Source organism: Condylostylus longicornis, unplaced genomic scaffold (assembly GCF_029603195.1).
Source record: "Condylostylus longicornis isolate FDR11 unplaced genomic scaffold, ASM2960319v2 ptg000100l, whole genome shotgun sequence".
Taxonomy (NCBI): Eukaryota; Metazoa; Arthropoda; class Insecta; order Diptera; family Dolichopodidae; genus Condylostylus; species Condylostylus longicornis.
Window position 1 is genome coordinate 1,716,701 of NW_026578068.1, and position 21,102 is coordinate 1,737,802.

The 21,102-nt window shown below is 27.2% G+C and overlaps 1 protein-coding gene across 1 annotated transcript; it reads left to right on the forward strand.

Annotated features, from left to right (window-relative positions):
* The first annotated feature begins 5,255 nt into the window (after positions 1-5,255).
* LOC129614058 (uncharacterized) lies at positions 5,256-9,679 on the forward strand. The gene is made up of 4 exons (XM_055528444.1): positions 5,256-6,724; positions 6,983-7,944; positions 8,359-8,487; positions 9,345-9,679. The coding sequence occupies exons 1-4, from the start codon at positions 5,256-5,258 to the stop codon at positions 9,677-9,679; spliced, it is 2,895 nt and encodes a 964-aa protein (XP_055384419.1).
* Positions 9,680-21,102: the final 11,423 nt, after the last annotated feature.

Below are 21,102 nucleotides of genomic sequence, written 5' to 3' on the forward strand. Positions count from 1 at the left end.
TTCCACTTGTGAGCATTAGAATTTTCCATTTGAGTTAGAGATTTTCCATTTCATTTATTTCGATTGATATTTTAGAGTTAACCTTCTAAATTTCATAAGCCATTGAGATAATTAAGTAGATGATTAGCTTGCTTTCCTTTTGTTTATATAATTTTATTGTCATTAAAATTTCATTTCATAATACTGTATATTAAGCCACACAAAATTAATTGTATGCAATTTTTTATAATATCAATGGTGATTTGACTATGGTGATGAACCTGAAATACTACGGTTAAAGGACCGGTTCCATAACCACTGTAACATTGAGTGGATTTTTACACTTGGTGCATAATTATATAAAAACACTACACGAATTATTTTTATTTATGGTAATTTTATAAATCCTCCTCCCAAAAATATCTTGTATACTACATTACCTTGCCATGGAAATTGAAAAATCCACGCTAGATTGTAATTTTTCCCACATATTTTATAGATTTTGAATTGAAAATTTGAAAAATATTTTATGAATGGTTGAAATTTGTTGCGCAAAGTATAACCGATTATTCTCTTCCCTTTTTTTGTTCTCATTTTTGTGTGTCACAAAAAAAGTTTCATTCAGTAAAATTTAAACTGACAAGAAGAAAAAAGAAATAAAAAAAATGGACGTCGTCCTGTTCTAAAAAAAAATTTCTATTTTTTTTTATTCATTTTCCAATGCCTTTTTTTCAATGCGTTTTTTTTTTTAATTTTTTTTTGGGATAAGCTCAAAAGGAAATTCAATTATTAATTGAAAGTTTTTGGCATTTGGCAGCGTTTTTTTTTTGCAATTTATTTTTAGAAGAAAATTTTTGAATTTTCCTTTTTTTTGTATACGTTTTGGGTATGTGATTTCTCGTATACCAAAGTTTAAAAGAAGAATCTTTTATAAATACTCGTACTTACAACTACATACATACACACATATTATGTATATATAGCAATAAAGCATAAAATCATGGTACAGTCAAACAATATTTATGTATCGTGTAAGTATTTATGTAAAAAAGAAAAAAAAAATAGAAAAAAAATTGGAATTAAAAATATAATTGCTTGCCAATCAATGAAATATTGCATAATCAATATGTTTCCAATCGATTTTTTTTGTTTTGGATTTTGTAAGGAGGATTGACTTTTATTTTTTGTTACTTTCTCTTCTTGTTATACTAATAGGGCGAATAAATTTGATTGCATTATCTAGTTTTCGGGTAACACTTCTATCCCCGTTTACTTATTTTTCTATTTATAGAATTACTTTCTATGTAATGTGCTAAAGTAGCAGTTGAAATACTCATAAAAATTTTTTTTTAACCTGTCTATATGTATTTATATTTATGAATATATAAATATGTATAAAGTTTTTCTTAATTTTGTCCCAAATAAATTAGGAATTTTCACCAATTTCTTTGGCAATAACAAAAATGCATTATCATGGAGCAAATAAAAAGCTTAACAATATTTTACCCAGTTAGTATATGGGTAGTATTTGAAATGAAACAAAAAATTGAAAACTACGTATATGGAAAATAGCAAGAAAATTTATTAATAAATATTAGAAAAAAAATACAAGTAGAAAATAGGTGAAAATTTTGAAATGAAATATAAAATAAAATCGACCTTATATTAATATATATTATAACTCTTAATGATTTGAAAACGATTAGATCAATGAGCTGAGTAGCTACCATGTAGCTTCACAAAAGATTTCATTAAATTTTTCTATAACCTAAAGCGGATTGATATTGAAAGCCCCTTTCACCTTAAAACTATAGAAATACTCATAAGTCGAAAAATCCAAAAGTTGCGTGTGGAACACCTATAAGACTCTTTCAAAGAAGTGTTTATCAATTAGCTATTTTGATTAAAATCTTATTGTTTATATAGTTGGTAATGCTTCAAACTAAAATTATTTTTCAATTCCTTTAGCATTACTGAAATTGCTTTTGTTCAACAATCTTTTATCTTGACAATCTTATATAACTGAAAAATATTACCACATTTAATCATTGCAGTCTCTTAACAAGATTTCTTTTAAAAAAACAAAAAAAAGAAAACTTGAATTTTGGCATTAAATTTTGATTATTCAATTAAGAATTTGTTTTTTTTTTTTTTGCAATAAAGGTTTGTCTGTTTACATTTTTGGTTTTCAAAATAATTGTATTTTTGAACTTGACCTTTAATATTGAAATTGAAAATCTAAATTAAATTTGAATTGTGTTGATATTTTTGGTTTTATCGATTTAGTTAACAATAAAATTAATTAAATCTAAAAATAGAATCAATGAAAAATATAAAATAGTTTTCTGCTTCAATAATTTAAAACATAGAATGAAAAAATATTGAAATTAATATTTTTTTTTCAATTATGATTTTTCAAAGTGATAAAAAATCTTGAGTTTCTAAACAGAAGCGTTTGTTTTTCAAAAGGATAAATTTTGAAGAAAAAAAATATTTGATGTTATCCTTTCTAATTTTGAAAAATAAAAGAAAAAATTTCAATTTATTTTTGAAATGGTGGTTAAATTTTGTCATTCATTTTGGAACTGACTTTGAATAAACACGTGCAAATAAAGAAAGAAAAGAATTTTATTATTTTCAATTGATTAAAATCAAATAAAGTTTTTTTTGTAGATCTAATTTAATCGTTGTCGCGAATCGCTGAGAAAATCGGTGTGGAACCAGTTATCTACTTCTTTGGTAAAACCCTGAACCAACTCTAAATTTAATATGAATCCTTTTACAGTGTTGGCGTTACTATGGTTCATATTCAAAAGTTTTAATAACAGTTCTATTGCCTAACGCAAAAATTAACAGTCCTATTATCAGTACAAAAATTGTAATTTTCAACATAATTTTTTGGAAATTTTTTAAATGAACAAATAAATGAACTATTTTGCTAAAGATTGGGGGAACACACCCAAATTTTTTAATTTTATTTGTGTCGAATATGAAGAAGAAAATTTGTCTTTCATTTAGATACCATAAATTCCTACCATTACTTTTAACACTCCTTATAATGCAATTTAACTTTAAAATGCATGGAATAAAATTTCAAATTTAATAAAAGAAATTCAGGTGTAAATGAAAACCAAATTTTTTTTTATATTAAATTACAGTTATAGTATGAGCAAAAAATTTTTACTTTCCATACTTTTTATACCGCAACACATAAAAATCTGTACATACTTGTATACGACGAACAATTAATACACATGTATGTAAAATGGTTTTCTATTTACTTTTTATTCCGGGGAAAACATAACTAAATAATTTTAAACTTTTATTATAACGATAACGATATAAAGTTAAATACATATTCTACCCTATGTATATATTTATAGGGTTATTCTGGAATTTTTACATTAATCCTGAGAAGCTTAATTTGTAGTAAGAAGTTTAAAAAAAGAAATATTTCTTAAAAATGTTCAATATAATCACAATTCGAAAAAAGGCTGATATGGCAGCACTGTTCATATTTTTCTATGGTATTGTTCAGTTTAGTGAAAATGATGCACAATAACTACTTAAAATGGCTTTTAAACAGTTATTTCAAAGTATTTCCCTGCAAAAGTTGCCGCCATTTTCATTAACTAGAACTCAAAATAGTAAATTTCAAGAAATTTCGTTAATAAATTCATTACATATGTTAAAAAATGTAAAGTCACTAGTGATTAGTGACAGTTTTGTTTCTGAACCGTAAAATTCTCCAAAAATGTTATTTCTTTTAACACTCTAAATCCAAATATTTAATTTCAACATCCGGAAATCTGTGCACACGCAAAAATGTCAAGTAGGCTCGTAGTTGTATTTAGGGATTTTGTATGTAAATTTGCCAATTGCTAACACCTGACTACCTTTACAAGTTACTGTTATACAAATTCATATAAGGAATTTCGAATTAATTTGATGAATATTTTCGCTAAAACCAGTTTATTTAGGCCTCTCTATCACGAAAAATTGAAGAAAAATTAGAATTTTTCTTAATTTTATAGCGAAAGTACACAAATAAGAAAGCAAAGTAGTGAGTTGATTTTAAGAACTTTTTGGTCTTATCAGAAATTTCTCGCTTGAAACTCATAACAGTTTTACAACGGATCAACTCTGTCAAGCAAAATTTTTGGTCAAATATGCTTAAAATCACTGGATCTCGGAAACTATCGCTTATAATATATAATTTGCAAAATATAATACTCAATACTGAATCACCTTGTATACACATATGCAATAATGCTATATTGAAACATAAACTTTCATAGAAATTTATCTTGCTAAAAATAGAATTATAAATGATCATAAAATAAAATTATCCTTGAAAGTTATAATTATTTCTTTTGCAAAAAAAAAATACAGGAAAAAGAAAAACAAAACAAAAAAAAGCTTTAAAAATTTTACAAGAGTGAAAATTATTTTATAAATAGTTACAGACACTTTATATGTGTTATAATATAACATTAATATTATATATATAAAATATATTTATATACATGTTATATGTGTGTAAATTTATAAATAGATCTATGTAATTTGTTATTTAAAAAATTAAGTAATTCAAAGATATGACCATCATTCACCATTCATTAAAATTCACCACTATTTTAATATACATACTCGTAATATCTATAGGAATATCTATACCATAAGAACAATTTTCTACAATACTTTAGTAAAGTATTGTGGAATATATAAAATTGTTCTTAATTACATTAGAAGATTTTAATTTCACTGAAATAAGCAAAAATTGAATTTATATTTTATTGCAGTATACAAGATATAATTTTATTTTTATATTATATAGATATCTACGGGGTTGGAAACGGGGTAGTATGCGAATAAAGATGATGGGAAGCTGTCACATCAACCTAGCCTCTACTACTCAACACCAAATCTCACCTTCACGAGGTCCACCCTGTTAGGTCGAGCAACCCTTACGGAAGATTTGGTAACCAATCCAAGTGGAGTAGTTTGGGTCGACAACAAACGAGATTGGTGGGTTAAATATCGGAAAACAAAGAAGATATTTAATTTAGTAGCGTCTGTCCAGCAACTGGCGGCTACAAGCGGGTGACTGTCTTGGAGCAAGCGGCTCGCTATATAAATGTGTTAGCTGGCGGGGCAACCTCTTGTCCCTGAGTTATTTTTTAATTCTAAAGGCGGATGAACAATTGAATTGTCAACGGCATGGGCTTCAGAAGGCAACGGGAAACCACTGAAGTAACATTCCCAAGAAAATCTTTATGAATAATCAAGAGAATCAATGGCCCTCAGTCTCCGGCGCAACGAGGGTGCTAAGAATCCCCGGAGGTAAAACGAAAAACAAATTAAACATTGGTACATGGAACGTTCAAAGTTTATATGAGGCAGGAAAACTTGATAATACCATATTAGAAATGACAAGATTAAACATCAATATTCTCGGTATAAGTGAAATGCGGTGGCCAGATGCCGGCGAGCTTAAAAAAGATGACGCTACGGTTTTCTATTCTGGTAATCAAAATAGGAAGCACAGCAACGGAGTGGGCATGATTATCAAGGGCCATGCTGCGAAATGTGTCTCAACATTTATTCCGCATTCCGATAGAACAATGCTGGTCAAACTAAGTGCAAAGCCTGTTAACATCAACTTGATACAAGTTTACGCACCAACAGCAGATAAAAGTGATGAAGCTATTGAAGAGTTTTACCATGACATCGACGAATTAATGAAGCTCACTAAACCACAAGAATTGAATATCGTATTAGGTGACTTCAATGCCAAAGTGGGCTCCACTCAAGTGGAAGGAGTAACCGGTCATTTTGGTTTAGGAGACAGAAATGAAAGAGGTGACAGATTAATTCAGTTTTGTCAAGAAAACAAAATGAAAATTACCAACACATGGTTTAGTTTACCGCCAAGAAGGTTATATACGTGGAAATCGCCACAAGATAACGATCTACGCACTGTCAGGAATCAAATTGATTTCATACTAGTTAATAGGAGATTCGGTTCATTTGTTTCGAGGGTCAGTACTTATCCAGGTGCTGACGTTAGGACAGACCATAATCTCTTACTAGCCAACATCAAAATCAAGCTTGCAGTTATTCAAAGAACACCACAAAGAACAAAACTGAATGTAGCTAAATTGAAAGATATTTCAACAAAAAACATAGTTACTGCAGAAATAAATCAAAAGCTGAGCGAAATCAATTTAGAAACAAACAACACAAACGATATCTGGACAGAAACGAAAGTAGTTTTAAATCAAGTTGCTAAAGCCAAATTGGGTAACCAACAACATATCACAAATAATAAATGGATGACTGAAGAAATAATAGAACTCATGAACGAAAGGCGCAAATATAGAAATATAAATCCGGTAAAGTACAAACAATTAAACGGAACCATCCAAAGAAAAATTAGGTGGGCAAAAACAGAGTGGCTTAATCAACAGTGTCAGGAAATAGAAAGATTACAACAAGTCCATGACGATTTTAACCTTCATAAGAAATTAAAAGAAGCATCCGGTATTTATAGAAAAAAGACTTCATCCATTTTGGTAAATAAAGAAGACAAAGTTGTTTTCGATATAGAAGAAAAGAAGCAGGTCTGGGAAGAATACATAAAAGATCTTTTCTCGGATAGTAATAGATCGATTTTGACTGAGTCAGCAACACCACATCTAACTGGTCAACCAATCACGAAAGGGGAAATTGTACAAGCTATCGAGTCAGCCAAAGAAAACAAGGCAACAGGTCCTGACGAAATCCCAGCAGAAATAATAAAATTGATAAACGAAGACAATTTACAAATATTTGTAAAATTATTTAATCAAATATATGATACTGGAGAATACCCTAGGGATTGGTTAAAATCGACTTTTGTTACTTTACCAAAGAAAATAAATGCAAAACGGTGTAAAGAATACAGGCTAATCAGCTTAATGAGTCACATATTAAAAATATTTCTAAAAATAATCCAAAACAGGATATATAAAAAATGTGAAGCAGCAATGGGGCAGTCACAATTTGGTTTCAAAGCAGGTATGGGTACAAGAGAAGCTTTATTTTGTACAAAAGTTCTGGTTGAAAACTGTAAAGATGTGCAAAAAGATGTTTTTATTTGCTTCATAGACTACGAAAAAGCCTTCGACCGAGTCCAACACGATAAACTAATCGAAATTTTGCAAAATATGGACATCGACCAGAAAGAAATAAACTGCATTCAAAGATTATATTGGAAACAAACAGCGGAAATCAAAATTGAAGCGGAAACAACAAGAGAAATCGAGATTCTTAGAGGTGTAAGGCAAGGTTGTATTCTCTCACCTCTACTTTTCAACGTCTACTCAGAGAACATATTTAAAGAAGCAACCAGTGATGTAGAAGAGGGTATCAAAGTTAACGGCATCAACATTAATAACATCAGATATGCAGATGATACCACTTTAATAGCTGGTAGTATCGAAGATCTACAAACTTTATTGAACAAAGTTAACCACTATAGTAAACAGTTCGGTCTTCATATTAACATCGATAAAACTAAATATATGGTTGTAAGCAGGAAAAACAACATCAACAATACGAGGCTTTTTACAGATAATAAAACAGTAGAAAGAGTAACTAAGTTCAAATACCTCGGATGCTGGCTTAATGAAAGTTGGGACTCTTCAGATGAGATAAGATGTAGAATTGAAGTTGCCAGGGCGATGTTCTTCAGATACAAAAAAGTTCTTACCAATCATGGTATCAACATCGCACTAAAAGTCAGATTCGTTAAATGTTACGTGTGGTCAGTATTGTTGTATGGAATGGAAACGTGGACTCTGAAAGTAGCAGAAATGAATAAAATCGAAGCTTTTGAAATGTGGCTGTACCGGAGAATTTTGAAAATTCCTTGGATAGACAGGGTGTCCAATGCCGAAGTGCTGAGAAGAATAAACAAAGAACGTGAGTTACTTACCACCATTAAACGCCGAAAAGCAGCATACTTCGGACATGTTATGAGAAACTCAAAATACCATCTATTACAACTCATAATACAGGGCAAAATACAAGGAAAAAGAGGCATCGGAAGGAAACAAATTTCATGGTTGAGAAACATTAGAAACTGGACCGGTTTGAGGGACTTGTCAGCCTTAATGGAGTTTTCTAGAGACAGAGAGAGATATAAAGAAATTGTCAATAACATCAACTAATATGGATATAAAGATCGCCAACATTCGAAAACGAAGGGGCAGAAGAAGAAGAAGAAGATAGATATCTACATGTGCGTATGTATGTGTTATATGCTACGACAATAATTCCAGTTTTTAAATTTATAAAATACAATATAATGAACTTTAAAATATTTATACTTTTCAGAAATATGGTGGAAAAGTGGTCGTCTCCAAGATTTCAATGATGTCACGTATTCCTGCGCAACTACAATCGACATAAATAATGTATGTCAAATAAAACTTATTTCAATGTTATTTGACAAGTCTAGTCCTCGTAACGAACTTGTTGTCAAATTTTTATTTCAAAATTGTCTTTTTTACTGAGGCAAATAATAACATCAGTACCGAATAAAATTTAGTGTATAAAAATTAATTTGCATAATAAATGCAGAGAATTAATGCCTAAACAAAACAAAAAATCGTAACATCGCGATTGTTAGGTAAGCAAAGTCAGTGCAACTCAGGTTGAGATAAGAGATTTAATTAGTATAAAAGTGCCGTTTATTTATTAGCAATATAAACAGCCATCTTATATAGGCAATAATTTAATGCGCTGCCACAGGTAACAACTTTTGAATTAAAAAGGTTAAGAATGTTACTTTTATAAAAAATGAAAAAACTTTAATACACAAGATTCATACAAGATGTTACCAGTAAGAAAAGATAAATATAAACTGTTATATAAATTATAAAACTGTATTAAATTTCACTATTTTTAAAATGTTGGTGCAAGCAGAATGATTTTAAATTTCAAAGAAAATATTTACAAATCTATTTCCAGAATAGAAAGAGAAAGAGAAAAAGAAAGAGAGAGAGGGAGCGGGAAAGAAAGGAGGGGAAATAAAAAAAAATTTATTTATTTTGGTTTTTATCATCTTTTTTTTTGGTAAAAATTTTCTTTAAGATTTTTTAGTGTGTAGGTATTAAATTTTCAACATCCTTGTTATATACATAATTATTGTAACATTCCCGATTACTATAAGGTATATGTTATAATTATTTTTGGAATTTTTTACGAAAGTGTTGGAATTAACCCAAATTTAAATAAACAGAAGTATTATTAGCCTATAATTAAAAAAATGCATAAGCAAAGCCTGCTGTAATGAATTTTAACCTTAGTTGTATTTTCAGATTTCACTCAAATAATCAAATGTAGCGTAACACCAACAGTGAAAGTATTAAAAACTTTAACCCAAGATCTGATAGAATTCGATACAAATGTGATTGCTATTTATGCTAAAAGAGTCGTTCTACCAGGAAAAGTTTCGGAAAACGCTAGAACTCTCTTTGTAGATAGCGTTTACTTGAAATTGCAGATGCATATTGCAGATGCTGGTATAGATATTAATCTGACTTCCATATATTTTCTTAAAGAACATCCATGGTTTTTGGTTGTACGAAATGAGTATGCCGATTTGGGTTACACCGCAAAAATTAAATTATCGAAAAGTTGCTCTTTTAAATGAACACGTTTTTGTTGAAGGAAACTGGCAATAATGTGTGATCTGTATACAGAAATACCAATTGCAATATTTTAAATGCTGAGCATTTTAAATGTTTTCTCAAACCTTTTAAAGAAATTGTGTAAATGACAAAAGTCTGAATGTAAATGCCATGCCATAAAAAAATTCATTTATTTACCTCAACTCGCGTCAACTCTTCTCTTAATTATTTTTTTTTCATCCTGAATATATGCAATAGTTTGAAATATGTCGTTACTTTAATAAAACTAATTTAAACAGTTAGTAGACTGTTTTTTGTAAAGTTTAGAATAACTTTATTAAATATGTGTATTGCTTTGCATGTGCAACCAAAATAGAAAATTTGAAGACCTTTTAAAATTTTTTTATGACGAATAGAAAACTGCATAATTTTATTTTGAAAAGTTTTTTTTTTTATTTTAAATTTATATTGACTTACCTACTCATTTCTATTATAAAATTGTTGAAAGAGATTTCAAATTTTGGGAAATTAAATGTGGTACAATTTTATCAAAGGACTTCTTTATAGAAATTTTTAATAAAAGTTTAAAATATAATTGCACAAGGAAAAGTTGTGACTTTCTTTTTCAGTTTTTTCTTGATATATTTCTCTTTTAAAGATTTTTATTGAAATATTTTTGGAATGTTTTTTTTTATTTTCTTTCTTTCTGTATTTGTTTATTAAAAACAATATTTTTGTAGTATATTTGTTTCAGAAAAATAATAGAAATCAAATGAGATTTTCTATTCAATGAAGCTCTATTTATATAAGATTAAATGTAAGACCACTAAATTTAAAATTACATAAAAAAATTGCAGAGAAAATTTTTGTGTAAATTTGTACAATAATGTATTTGAAAAAGAGTGATTTTGGTTGTTGCGTCATAACTTATCTGCGGACTGTTGCGGAAGCAGTAAATTATAATGTGTAAACGATTTGGTTCTTTGAAAATCTACATAATAAGGTAGAATTGCCATATAAATAACTATATATTTTCAAATAAGGTAAGAATTTTAATTAATAACGTATAATATAGTGACTGTTCCATTGATTATGAGTACTGAGTACTAAATTCTTTTATAACTAATTCTAGCATTTCACGTTCTAGCACTATTTAAGTTTAAATTTAAATTCGCGAAGAAGTGATTTGGAAAGACTAAAAAACTAAACTAGTCTATGTAGATAGAGTAAATCTAGAATAAGATTTCGAAATGATTTCTGTCTGTGACTAAGATGATCGAGAACAAAAAGAGTAAAGCTAGACCTAACGTTCTAAAATTCTTTAATACAAACCAAGAAATATTATATACGATTAAACTTTAGACTATAGAAACACACCTTAGAATTAGTTGAATTTCAGCAAAAAAACGTGTTTTCCACGTTTTAAAAAGAGAACAATTTGTTAGTACCCTATCGGACAAGTTAAGCAACAATAGTTAAAATATTGAGCTCTGCACTCAATTTGAAAATTTTATTCTATTTTTTAATAAAACGAAATTCACTTTTAAAAGAAAAACTTTAATAAAACTAAAATTCGCTCAAGAACAATTTTTTTTGTTAAATTTTTCCAAAAAAATAAATAAAATTATAAAAAACTTTATGGAATTTTTGTTAAAATAATTTTCTATAGCAAGGATCACAACCATACGTTTTATTTAGAATTTTCGTTGAAATGTGGAATCTATTTTATTTTCAAAGCTTTTATTTCTCGGTACAGCAAATCGCTAAAATTTGAACTTTTATTTCTTTTGAAATGCTTATTAATAAAAAGTTATTTTAATTTGAAAATGCTTTTGAAAAATTGTTATCCTGTAAAGGATACTTTTCAATTGTTAATAATAATTTCAAAAAGATGTCGCTTGTCTAATATTAAAATATAATATTTAAGTTGCATAATCGCTTAAAACTTTAGCGTAGAGAATATTATGAAAGAAAGATATTTTGTTATTGAAATATTTTCGAAAAATTTTTTAAAAAATGTTTGGATAAATGTAGGACCAGCCGTCTATTTGTTTATACATCTTTTGAAAAAAAATTGAATTCTACGTTTCAATATCATGAGAAACTTGTCAGTATCCATTTTTTTTTATCTGAAATATGAAGTTTAAATAAAAAAGGTTTGAATTTATTATGACAAGTTGAAGAGTAGAATTCAAGTTGTAGCTATCATCACTTACCAATTTTAATATACAAAACCCTATGTAAAATTCGTAATGCAATGAAATAACATTAACATTTTTCCTTGTTTTTTTTATATTAACATTTTAGTACATACATATATTTGGTGAGAAGCATTTTATAAAGTTATAAAAAGATATTTTCAATAGTATACCTATTTAATTATTCTGTAACTGTTATATACTATAATTTAACCAATTTAATTATTTGCAATTCGCTAAAATCTTATTACAAATTTCAAATTTAAAATATAAGCTTTATTTGCATGTTTCCTCTTAAAATTATAATACATTTGAACAAATTTTTATTTTAATTTCAGTAACAAGCAAAATTTATTTACTTTAGTATTCACATATTTTTAATACAATAAAACATTCTTAGCAAACCCATTACGTTTTCCTCAAATGATCAAAGAATTTCGGAGTAATGAAACGCTTTTTCAGTTCATTTGAAAACAAAATCAGAATATAAAATAATATTTCGGTTAAACTTAAAACTGAACAGCCAAGAAAAAATGCAATTCCACCACCAAGATGAACTGAAATTTATTAAAAAATAAACATTTTAATTAGAAGAAAAAAATTTTGTTTCATTTAAAACTGGTTCTCAAAAGAAAATCAGCTTTAATAAAGTGCGTAATTTCTGTAAGAATCTCTTTATCATGGTTTTTATTACAACCTCTTCCTATTACAATAGTATTCTACGTAAAAGTTAAAATGGTTTTCATACTTGTTATTATTGTAACGATCTCTACGTCTTCAAAACTAAAGTATAAGAAAACCATCTTCAAGAATTTCTTACATATATTTTGGCAATAGGACTAATAGGGAGCAGGTTGCTAATAATTTGTTTCGTGTTGTTAATTCGAATCATAATAATTTTTACCTATAAAATCGACCCAATTATAAGTTAAGAATGTGTTAAATTTGAAAAGAATCAATCGACGAAAATAAATATCAAGTACTAGATGTTTGTCTGTTAGCCCATTATTTTTGCTCCTGAAAGTATTCCTGTTTCTTAACTTTTCTTAAAGTACATATAATTTGAGTATAAAATTTCTTACAATTCTTCTGTTCTTGATATATGATCTGTTCTTAAGAAATTACAGCTAAAATAACACTCACAAACATTTCCATAACCAAAATTATTGACATAGTTCTTTTCAATTGGATGAACTTGTGGTAAAAATTTTCCTCAAAAGAAAGGAAAAAAATAATTTTAGTATACGCTAATGTTAATTTTTGTATTTCGTATTTTTGTTGTTGTTATACGTACTATTAAGTTTTGAAATGCAAAGAAAATCAAGAGCAGTACAAGGTTTGTATTTTGCTGGATAATCTGGAATATTGCATTAAAATAGGTTTAATATGAGAAAAAGAATATTGTCAAATTTTTTTAACTTCGTTTACCATCTGGATAAATAAATGACGGAGAGCAATTACACATTTTTATAATTAATCTACGGTCACATTCACCATAACAATTATTGTTATCATATCTGAATCCTGGCAATGTATTATAGTAATTTTCATTAACTTCATCCTGCAAAATTTTAATAAAATAACTATGATTAATATTAAAATATAGAAGAATACGTAAAATATTGTGGAAGTGTAGAAAATTTAAATTTGTAAAAAAACATTTAATTGAATTTTAGAGATGTGAAGCTTTCGGCACAACATTGCCGTGGATAATCAATAACAAATATTTACATCGAAAACACAATGTCTAATTTCTACTGGCAGAATTTTAGTTTCTGGTGTTATTGTAAATAATGCTGGTTTTATGATAATATGATGATAGGCGTTTTTCTCCAAGAAAAACTCATTCCTAGGATAAGAAAGATCTGTCAATAAAATCATCTAAAAAATTGAATAAAACATTTTGTTTCCATAAAAATTCAACTTCATTTCATTATACCGAAACACCATCAGGATTTCTATTCCTTGGATTTTTCATTTTTGGATCAAATTTTATTCTAATTACTAATCCAGAACCAGAACTATAGCTATATGTTCTATGTAAATTTCGCTATAAAAAATCAAATTTAAAAATGTTTTAACAAACTAAATTCAATTTTTAAAATAAATTACCATTTCACCAGTTTTATTTCTTTCAGAAAGTTCTTTGATATTTGAATTAAAAATGAAACACATTCCTAAATTGGTTTTCTGTTTCTTGAATATATCACAACATTTAACTTTCTTTCGATTCAAACGACATGATTCAAAAAAATCTTTACAATCAAATGATAAACTTTTCAGAGCTTCTTCTATATTGACATTGTTAATAGCTGTTAAGTTAGAATATTGAAAATCATCAAATTTATTAATTAATTTTAGTGAAAAATCTTCAAAATATGTGAGAAATTCCTGTAGTAGATAACGTGTCTGAAAATCAGATGAATTTTTCGGAGAAAATTTTTCCAATGTTTCATTCATTTTCATCCAATTTATTCGATTGAAATTACAAATGGAAACAGCCGGAAATGCTATTAAACTAACTGGATAAATTGGGCTCTCCAAAATTGTTTTCGTATAAATTTCTTTATATTCTGCCCAAACAAAAAAACAGATTCGGATGGCACAGAATAAGCAAGCAAATATTGTAAAACACCAAAAGAATCTGAAAAATATGAAGAATAAAAATATTTATGGTACGTTCCAATAAGAAATATTATAAAAAAAAATTTTTTTTCGAATGACAAATTATTTATTAAAACCGATTTATTTATTCGGGTTTCAGTTTCTCAAAAAAATTACAAAGATTTCCTGAAACTCAACATTCGCTCTTCATTTGTGAATTCCAAAGCTAATAAAATCGCATTTTATTGAAAAATATTTTTAGAAAATGTGCAAGAAGCTATATAAAATTTATGTATAAATTATACCTTCCCCAGCGTGAAATGTCTGGATCTTGTAAATATCTAAGACCATGAATTGAAGAATGTTGTAAATAATCTTTAACGACATCTCTCCATGATTTGAGACTACTGTTATGTTTGGTTGAATTAGTTTTAAATTCTGAATGATGTCTGATGAAAAAATCTTGAGTAATTACTTTGAAATTTTGTGTTGGTTCTTTAGATAAATTTAATTTATTTTTCATTTTCATTACAATGAATGTAAAAATTTATGCGTATTCAAATAATGTACTTCTTAGATTTGGGTTATTACTCTAGTCGGATATATATTATTATATCAGTCGATTTGGGAATATAACCGTAAATAGAATTGTTATACAACGTCAGGGTCACGAAAATTATTGACAAGAATTCTTTCTAATACTGTATTATTATAGTGTTAATTAGTACTTGGACATTATTACATAAAACAATGATCATAATCTCTCGTTCAAAATAATTATTTTGCTAATTACGCATTTTTTATTAGGGTAGAGAAAAAGTCAATTCCAAATACAAGTAGACGGAAAAACATTTATTAAAAATGTAAGGCAAATACTTGTAATGCAAGTAGAATATTCGCACTAAAAAATTTGTAGAATAAATGCAAACGGCGGGTAGGATTTCTTGTGAAAATTAAAGTATACCATAAATGCAAACTTCAAAATTAAAAGAGTTCTTGTAATCTCTTTGGCATCTTACACTCATCATAGGTAAATAAGTTTAATTTAAAATTTTAATGGAGTACCGCAATATATACATAATACACGCACAATTCCTAATAATTATTCTAAATAATTCGTGCATATTATGGTAGATTTTAAAGAGCAACATTAATTATTGTCTTTTAGAGTTTTAGAAATAAGCCATTGAATTACAAGTTAAGTATCTTAAAATCGAGCATTATGTTGACGCCTCTTTAAATATATTTTTGCTTTATTTCAAAGACTGCATAAATTGTTCATCCTAACTGTATGCAATTTTTGAAATATATTCGTATATGAATGAAAGTAATTTTATTAGTGTAGCAGCCATACATAGATTGGTTTTAAAAACAGTGTTTTCATTTGTTAAAGGGAAAAATGCTGGCATACAAACTATTGGTTCGACCCAACTTATTATATTTTTTTTTTTGCATTTATACCCTGTTAATTTGTATTATCTTCAATAGTAGTTCATATTAAATCATTTTTCTTCTGTACTATGTAAAATTTTATTTGCTAATGAAAGCCTAAATAAAATAATTAACCTCTATTTCAACTATAATTAAAAATTATAACAATAGGTGTTTTGATAATATTTTCTCCAAATTGATAACACTTGTTATTTTATAATAATGGAAAAATAATATTGTATAATGAAGGGATTATAAATCAATTAGGGATTAAAATAATTTGTATAATTAATTTCTAGTTCGTATAATGTTGCAAAGCCCCAAATAATTTATCTAATGTTAAAATACAGATTGCTATCTTTGATAGGTTTAGATTTTTTTTTGTTTTATAATAATTGTACATCTAATTGTTATATTTTATTGTTACAGAATAACTTTTCATTTTTGATGTATGTGAGATATATGTACACTCAAACAACAATGAAACTCAAACAAAAAAAAATCTGATGTGGTCACCGCATAACCGACAGCCAGATGTATTATCTAGTTCAGCGAAAATATTGCACATGAAAATTTAGACAATATTTTCAAATAACTAAAGTTGAGATATCTCGCTAAAAATAGTTTATTTACGCTTTCCTAGCATGGAGAAACTCATTTTCGCCAAAAACTTGATTTCAAAAGTTTGATGCAGTCACATAAACTCTCTTATTGTATGCAAAGCGGTCGACACATAATCTCCTTCAAGCCAATTTTGGTCAAGATAGTTTAAAGCTGCAAATAATTGTTGAATGATGTTGAAAACATCTCAAAAATCTTTACAATTTTTCTTCGAAAATGAAGTTTTAGGATCGAACAAAATTTAAGAGTGCCGGCAATTTATTAGAAATTTCATTTGAGAGCAGCTTTAAAGATCGGTTCTTCGTATCTAGAGATCACGAAAAACTATAAAAGAGGTTTGAAAAAAAATAGACGTATATGATTACATGGATATGCTTTACCTTTAATTGTTGAAAATAATAATTGAAGATATTCGATCTTCCGTCCAGAAACTTTAAAAAAAATTAAACCGGTTTTTATTGGTATTATTTTAATGTCTTATCTATAATTATATTTTAATTCCAAACTATAATTTTGTCACCTTAAATAAAAATAAATAAATTTTTAAATTGTGCTGAATAAATAATTTTTTTTTCCCATTTTCATGTAATTTTCGAGAATTTTCAAAAATTAATATTTCCTGTTTAATTTTTTTTCTTCACAAAATTTCTATTGTATGAGATAATTTAAAAAAAAAATTCAAATCACATCTAAAATTTAATGACGTGTGATACATTTAGCAGTATAGCGCGTATAGGTAATAAAAATATCAACAAAAGAAACTTAGGGTTCCTTTATTTGTATTGCTGTTTGCTTCCTTAAATCTTTATTAAATTTTTTTTAACAACAGAAATTCAATTATTAAATAAGCAAAAATATTTAATAATACAATTATGTTCAAATGCGTACATAGGTTCTTATTATAATATAAAAGACATAAATGTTTATCGAACCCGGATGTCAGGAAGAATACGTATTTTCTGATTATCAAAAAGAAAATTTATTAAATGTTATAGGGTGATTTGTTTGAAGTGAGATATAAACGCCTAAAAATAGAAAATTTTTAAAATATTTTTATTTAGATATATATATCAAAGAATAACATTACATTTCATTTTCAAATGATATAAGATTGTGAATCCTCTGCAGAAATAAATATGGGTAATTACACTCTCAATCACTCATATTGTTTAATCTAGGGAATGTTATATGTACACGACACCAGTTCGATTTTTCATCAGCATAAATTACGGTCTGGATATTCTCCAATTACACTTTTCGATTTTTGATACAAAAAAGAAATTTCCCACAAAAAATTATGTGAAGAGGTCAAATCGTATCCACTCACTGGTCAATTGATATTTTCTATAAAAATAGAACTAATTGCTGACTAGACGTATTCTTAATTATTATTTTAATATGAATTTGGACAATTTTTTTGAATATTTTTAGATTGCCAGTTTGATAAATCAGCGAACCACATTAGAAATGTCATAAATAAAAAAAAGAAAACCAAAACATCACCCTCTATTTCTTAGTGCACACAGCATACACATGTGCGTAAATACGCACACGGATACGTTGTGTTGTGTTTATGTATTTATTATATTACAATTTACTTAGGGCATTGTGAATTATACTTTTATAAGATTAAATTTAAAGAAATTTAAAAAAATATATGAAGCGCTTTATCTTTCCATGCACATATGTATATTCCAACACAGACATATGCACATAATATTACGAATTCGGAGCTCAATATTCACTTAAGTTTACAGAAAATTCGATTCTCAAAATTATTTTGTGTTGAATCATAAATGGAATATGAAAAAACGAAATGTTAATATTGGAAAAAAAAACTGATTTTTAAAATAAGCCCGGATATTTTGAAAACGTTATAAGCTCGAGGATAACAGATATAATAAATATAAAACATAATATCAAAATGTAAGAATAACATGAAGTTCCACGTACACATAGGTTATTAACAGTATGTTGTAATATAGACCTGTAAAATGCAACTTGCGGTATTTTCAAAAGACATATTGATCAAATTTGTAAATATTGAATTTTTCATTAACTATTACAAAAAATTTGTTTTTATAATATAAGAACTCTGAAATTTGAGAAAATATTATGACCTTAGAATTGTTTTGTTATAGTATTATTGAAACATGCGCTTTTTCAAGAAACACCTATTGTTATGCAATTCTATATCATAACTGTTAAGCATGATTTGCATTTCTTTAATACTTTACAAAAGAAAAATTACAAAACATTCTGAAATAATATAAACATTTCTTTATTGTAAACAGGTAGATCGAATTTTTTTTCTTAACATAATCCATCACATATTTTTGAACTTTTGTCCTCGCATACGAAATACTTAATAAAATGAAATTTATAAAATAATGTTCAGAACTATAAAATACTTTTTAAACCTTAATCGCCAAATTCAGCAGGATTGATCGATTTTGTGACCTTGGTGGTACGCGTTGAATTGTAGACCCGATTTTAAGGCCCGTTTCAATTTGATGGTTATTAGGGCGAATTCTGCTCAAGGTTATGCCATAAGATGGAGTAGAAAATTTAATGATTCTGATATAGAATTGATAGATAATGATTGATATTTTGCGAAATATCTTTATGTTGCTTTCATGAGGCCCGTGTTAGATACGCATGTATTGTGCAGAGATGATTTCTTCCTTTTGCTGCTCGTGGTTTAGATTGGTCGGATTCGTTAAGGTTGCCCTCTTATGAAAGTAGGCTGCATATTTTGGGCTTGAGGTGATTCTTGGCGATAGTTTCTCATATATTTTCTGAGAGGTTGCCCCTGTTTTATTATGTCGCATTTCTTACAGGGGGTATCTTATCTTAGTAACTTAAGTGGTGGAGCTTTTCAATTTACAGACTATGGGATGCATGAGATACGTATATTGCACGAAACTAACTTGTATTCGTATAAGTGAGACGGTGCTTAAGATCACACTCTATTTAAAAATACGTTACAAAATTAATAGAAAAACAAGATTAATAATTTCCTACAAAGATTATATAAATTTAAGAATTTAATATTATACAAAAAATCATGTTTAAATTTCAATCTAATTCACACACAATTTAATATCAAAAAAATTGCTTAAGAAAAAAGGTTTAAGAAAATCTTTCATTCATAACATACTATGTAATAATATTTGCCTTAAATATTTTAAATTGAAAGTTTTCAAAAACTGATCCAAATATTATTTATCCCATTAAGATTCTATACCCGAAAAAAGGAAATCTTATAGATGTCTACTAGGTCGAAAATTGACTCTTTATATTATGTAAGAAACACTTAAATAAAGTGGATATAAATTTATAGGTTTTGACCTTAATATTGTAAAATAACGCCAGATGGCTAATATTAAATTCATTTTCAGTTCATAAGATTATTATTAAATTTTTTTTGTCTCTTATTTTTGTCCTCTATAAAATTTTTAGATACCTACATACAAGGTAAACGACTATGCATTTAAAATAATAAACCTTATAAATATGTAATAAGCCCCTATACGTACCTAAATGTGTTTATGTACTTGTATAAAATGTAGAAAAAGGTTAACACTAAAATTATTTATAGAGTGTATCAAATCTGTACGTAAGTATATTATGTTTAGAATCGTAAAATTCTAGTTGACACTATAAATAATAGTTTACTTGTAAGTGCACTTTTTTGTTATAGTATGCACAGGTACTTCCAATTTCTTAGGAGAAATAACACAGTTTAACTTGTTGATTTAATTTTGAATGCTTAAGAATTTCTGCATTTTTTGAAAAATGAAAATTTTATGTCAAACACATGTATTTTATGTGTACTTTAAGGAATATGTTTCTGATTTATGAATTGTTTCCAAGGAAGTCTAATCTAATAAAGCGATTACAGAAACTCAATTATATGAAAAGTTTATGATTCCATAAATGAGTTTTGGTTGGTAGCTAAGGTGTCAAACGTATGTGTCGTATAATTTCTGTTTTAATGCATTCAGTGTTTTTAGAAGACCTTTATTCATTCATGCAAATATTATTTTAATGGACCTGTTAAGTTATTAACAAAATGCAACAAAAATTCTTGTATGGGATGAAAATTGCATTTTTAATTTAACAGAATGCGTTCTAAACTGTTCTTTTGTTATTTTCATCCGTGTTAAAATCTAAGTGAGACGTCTATTTTAAATGCCTCTTTTTCTAAATAAAATATTAGGAAAAAGGTATGAACTTTTATGTAAAGCGTGAATGTTGCCCAAATTTTAATCCCTTGATAGACTAATTTTTATTAAAATTATTGAAAATTATTCAACATATTTTTTTATATATAAAGCATGAATGCACAGCGAGATGAAAATTATCTGGTAGAGTAATGCTTTTCTTCCGTTCAATAAAATATAGGTCTGTTCGGAAATTGACCTTAAATTTGCCATATTTTTCTTAAGTTTTCTTTACCTTTATTGTATTTACACACATATCCACCCGCATTATACATACTGACATACATATATGTATATGTATATGCATTCTTGTTATAAGAGAGAAAAAGGATGCTTTTTAAATTCACCTGTCATTTTAACATTTAA

Coding starts and splice junctions, on each gene's coding strand:
- LOC129614058 (XM_055528444.1), top strand. CDS start 5,256: ATGAATAATCAAGAGAATCAATGGCCCTCAGTCTCCGGCGCAACGAGG. Junction 6,725..6,982: donor GAAATTGTACAAGCTATCGA/GTCAGCCAAAGA, acceptor AATCCAAAACAG/GATATATAAAAAATGTGAAG. Junction 7,945..8,358: donor GAGAAGAATAAACAAAGAAC/GTGAGTTACTTA, acceptor TATACTTTTCAG/AAATATGGTGGAAAAGTGGT.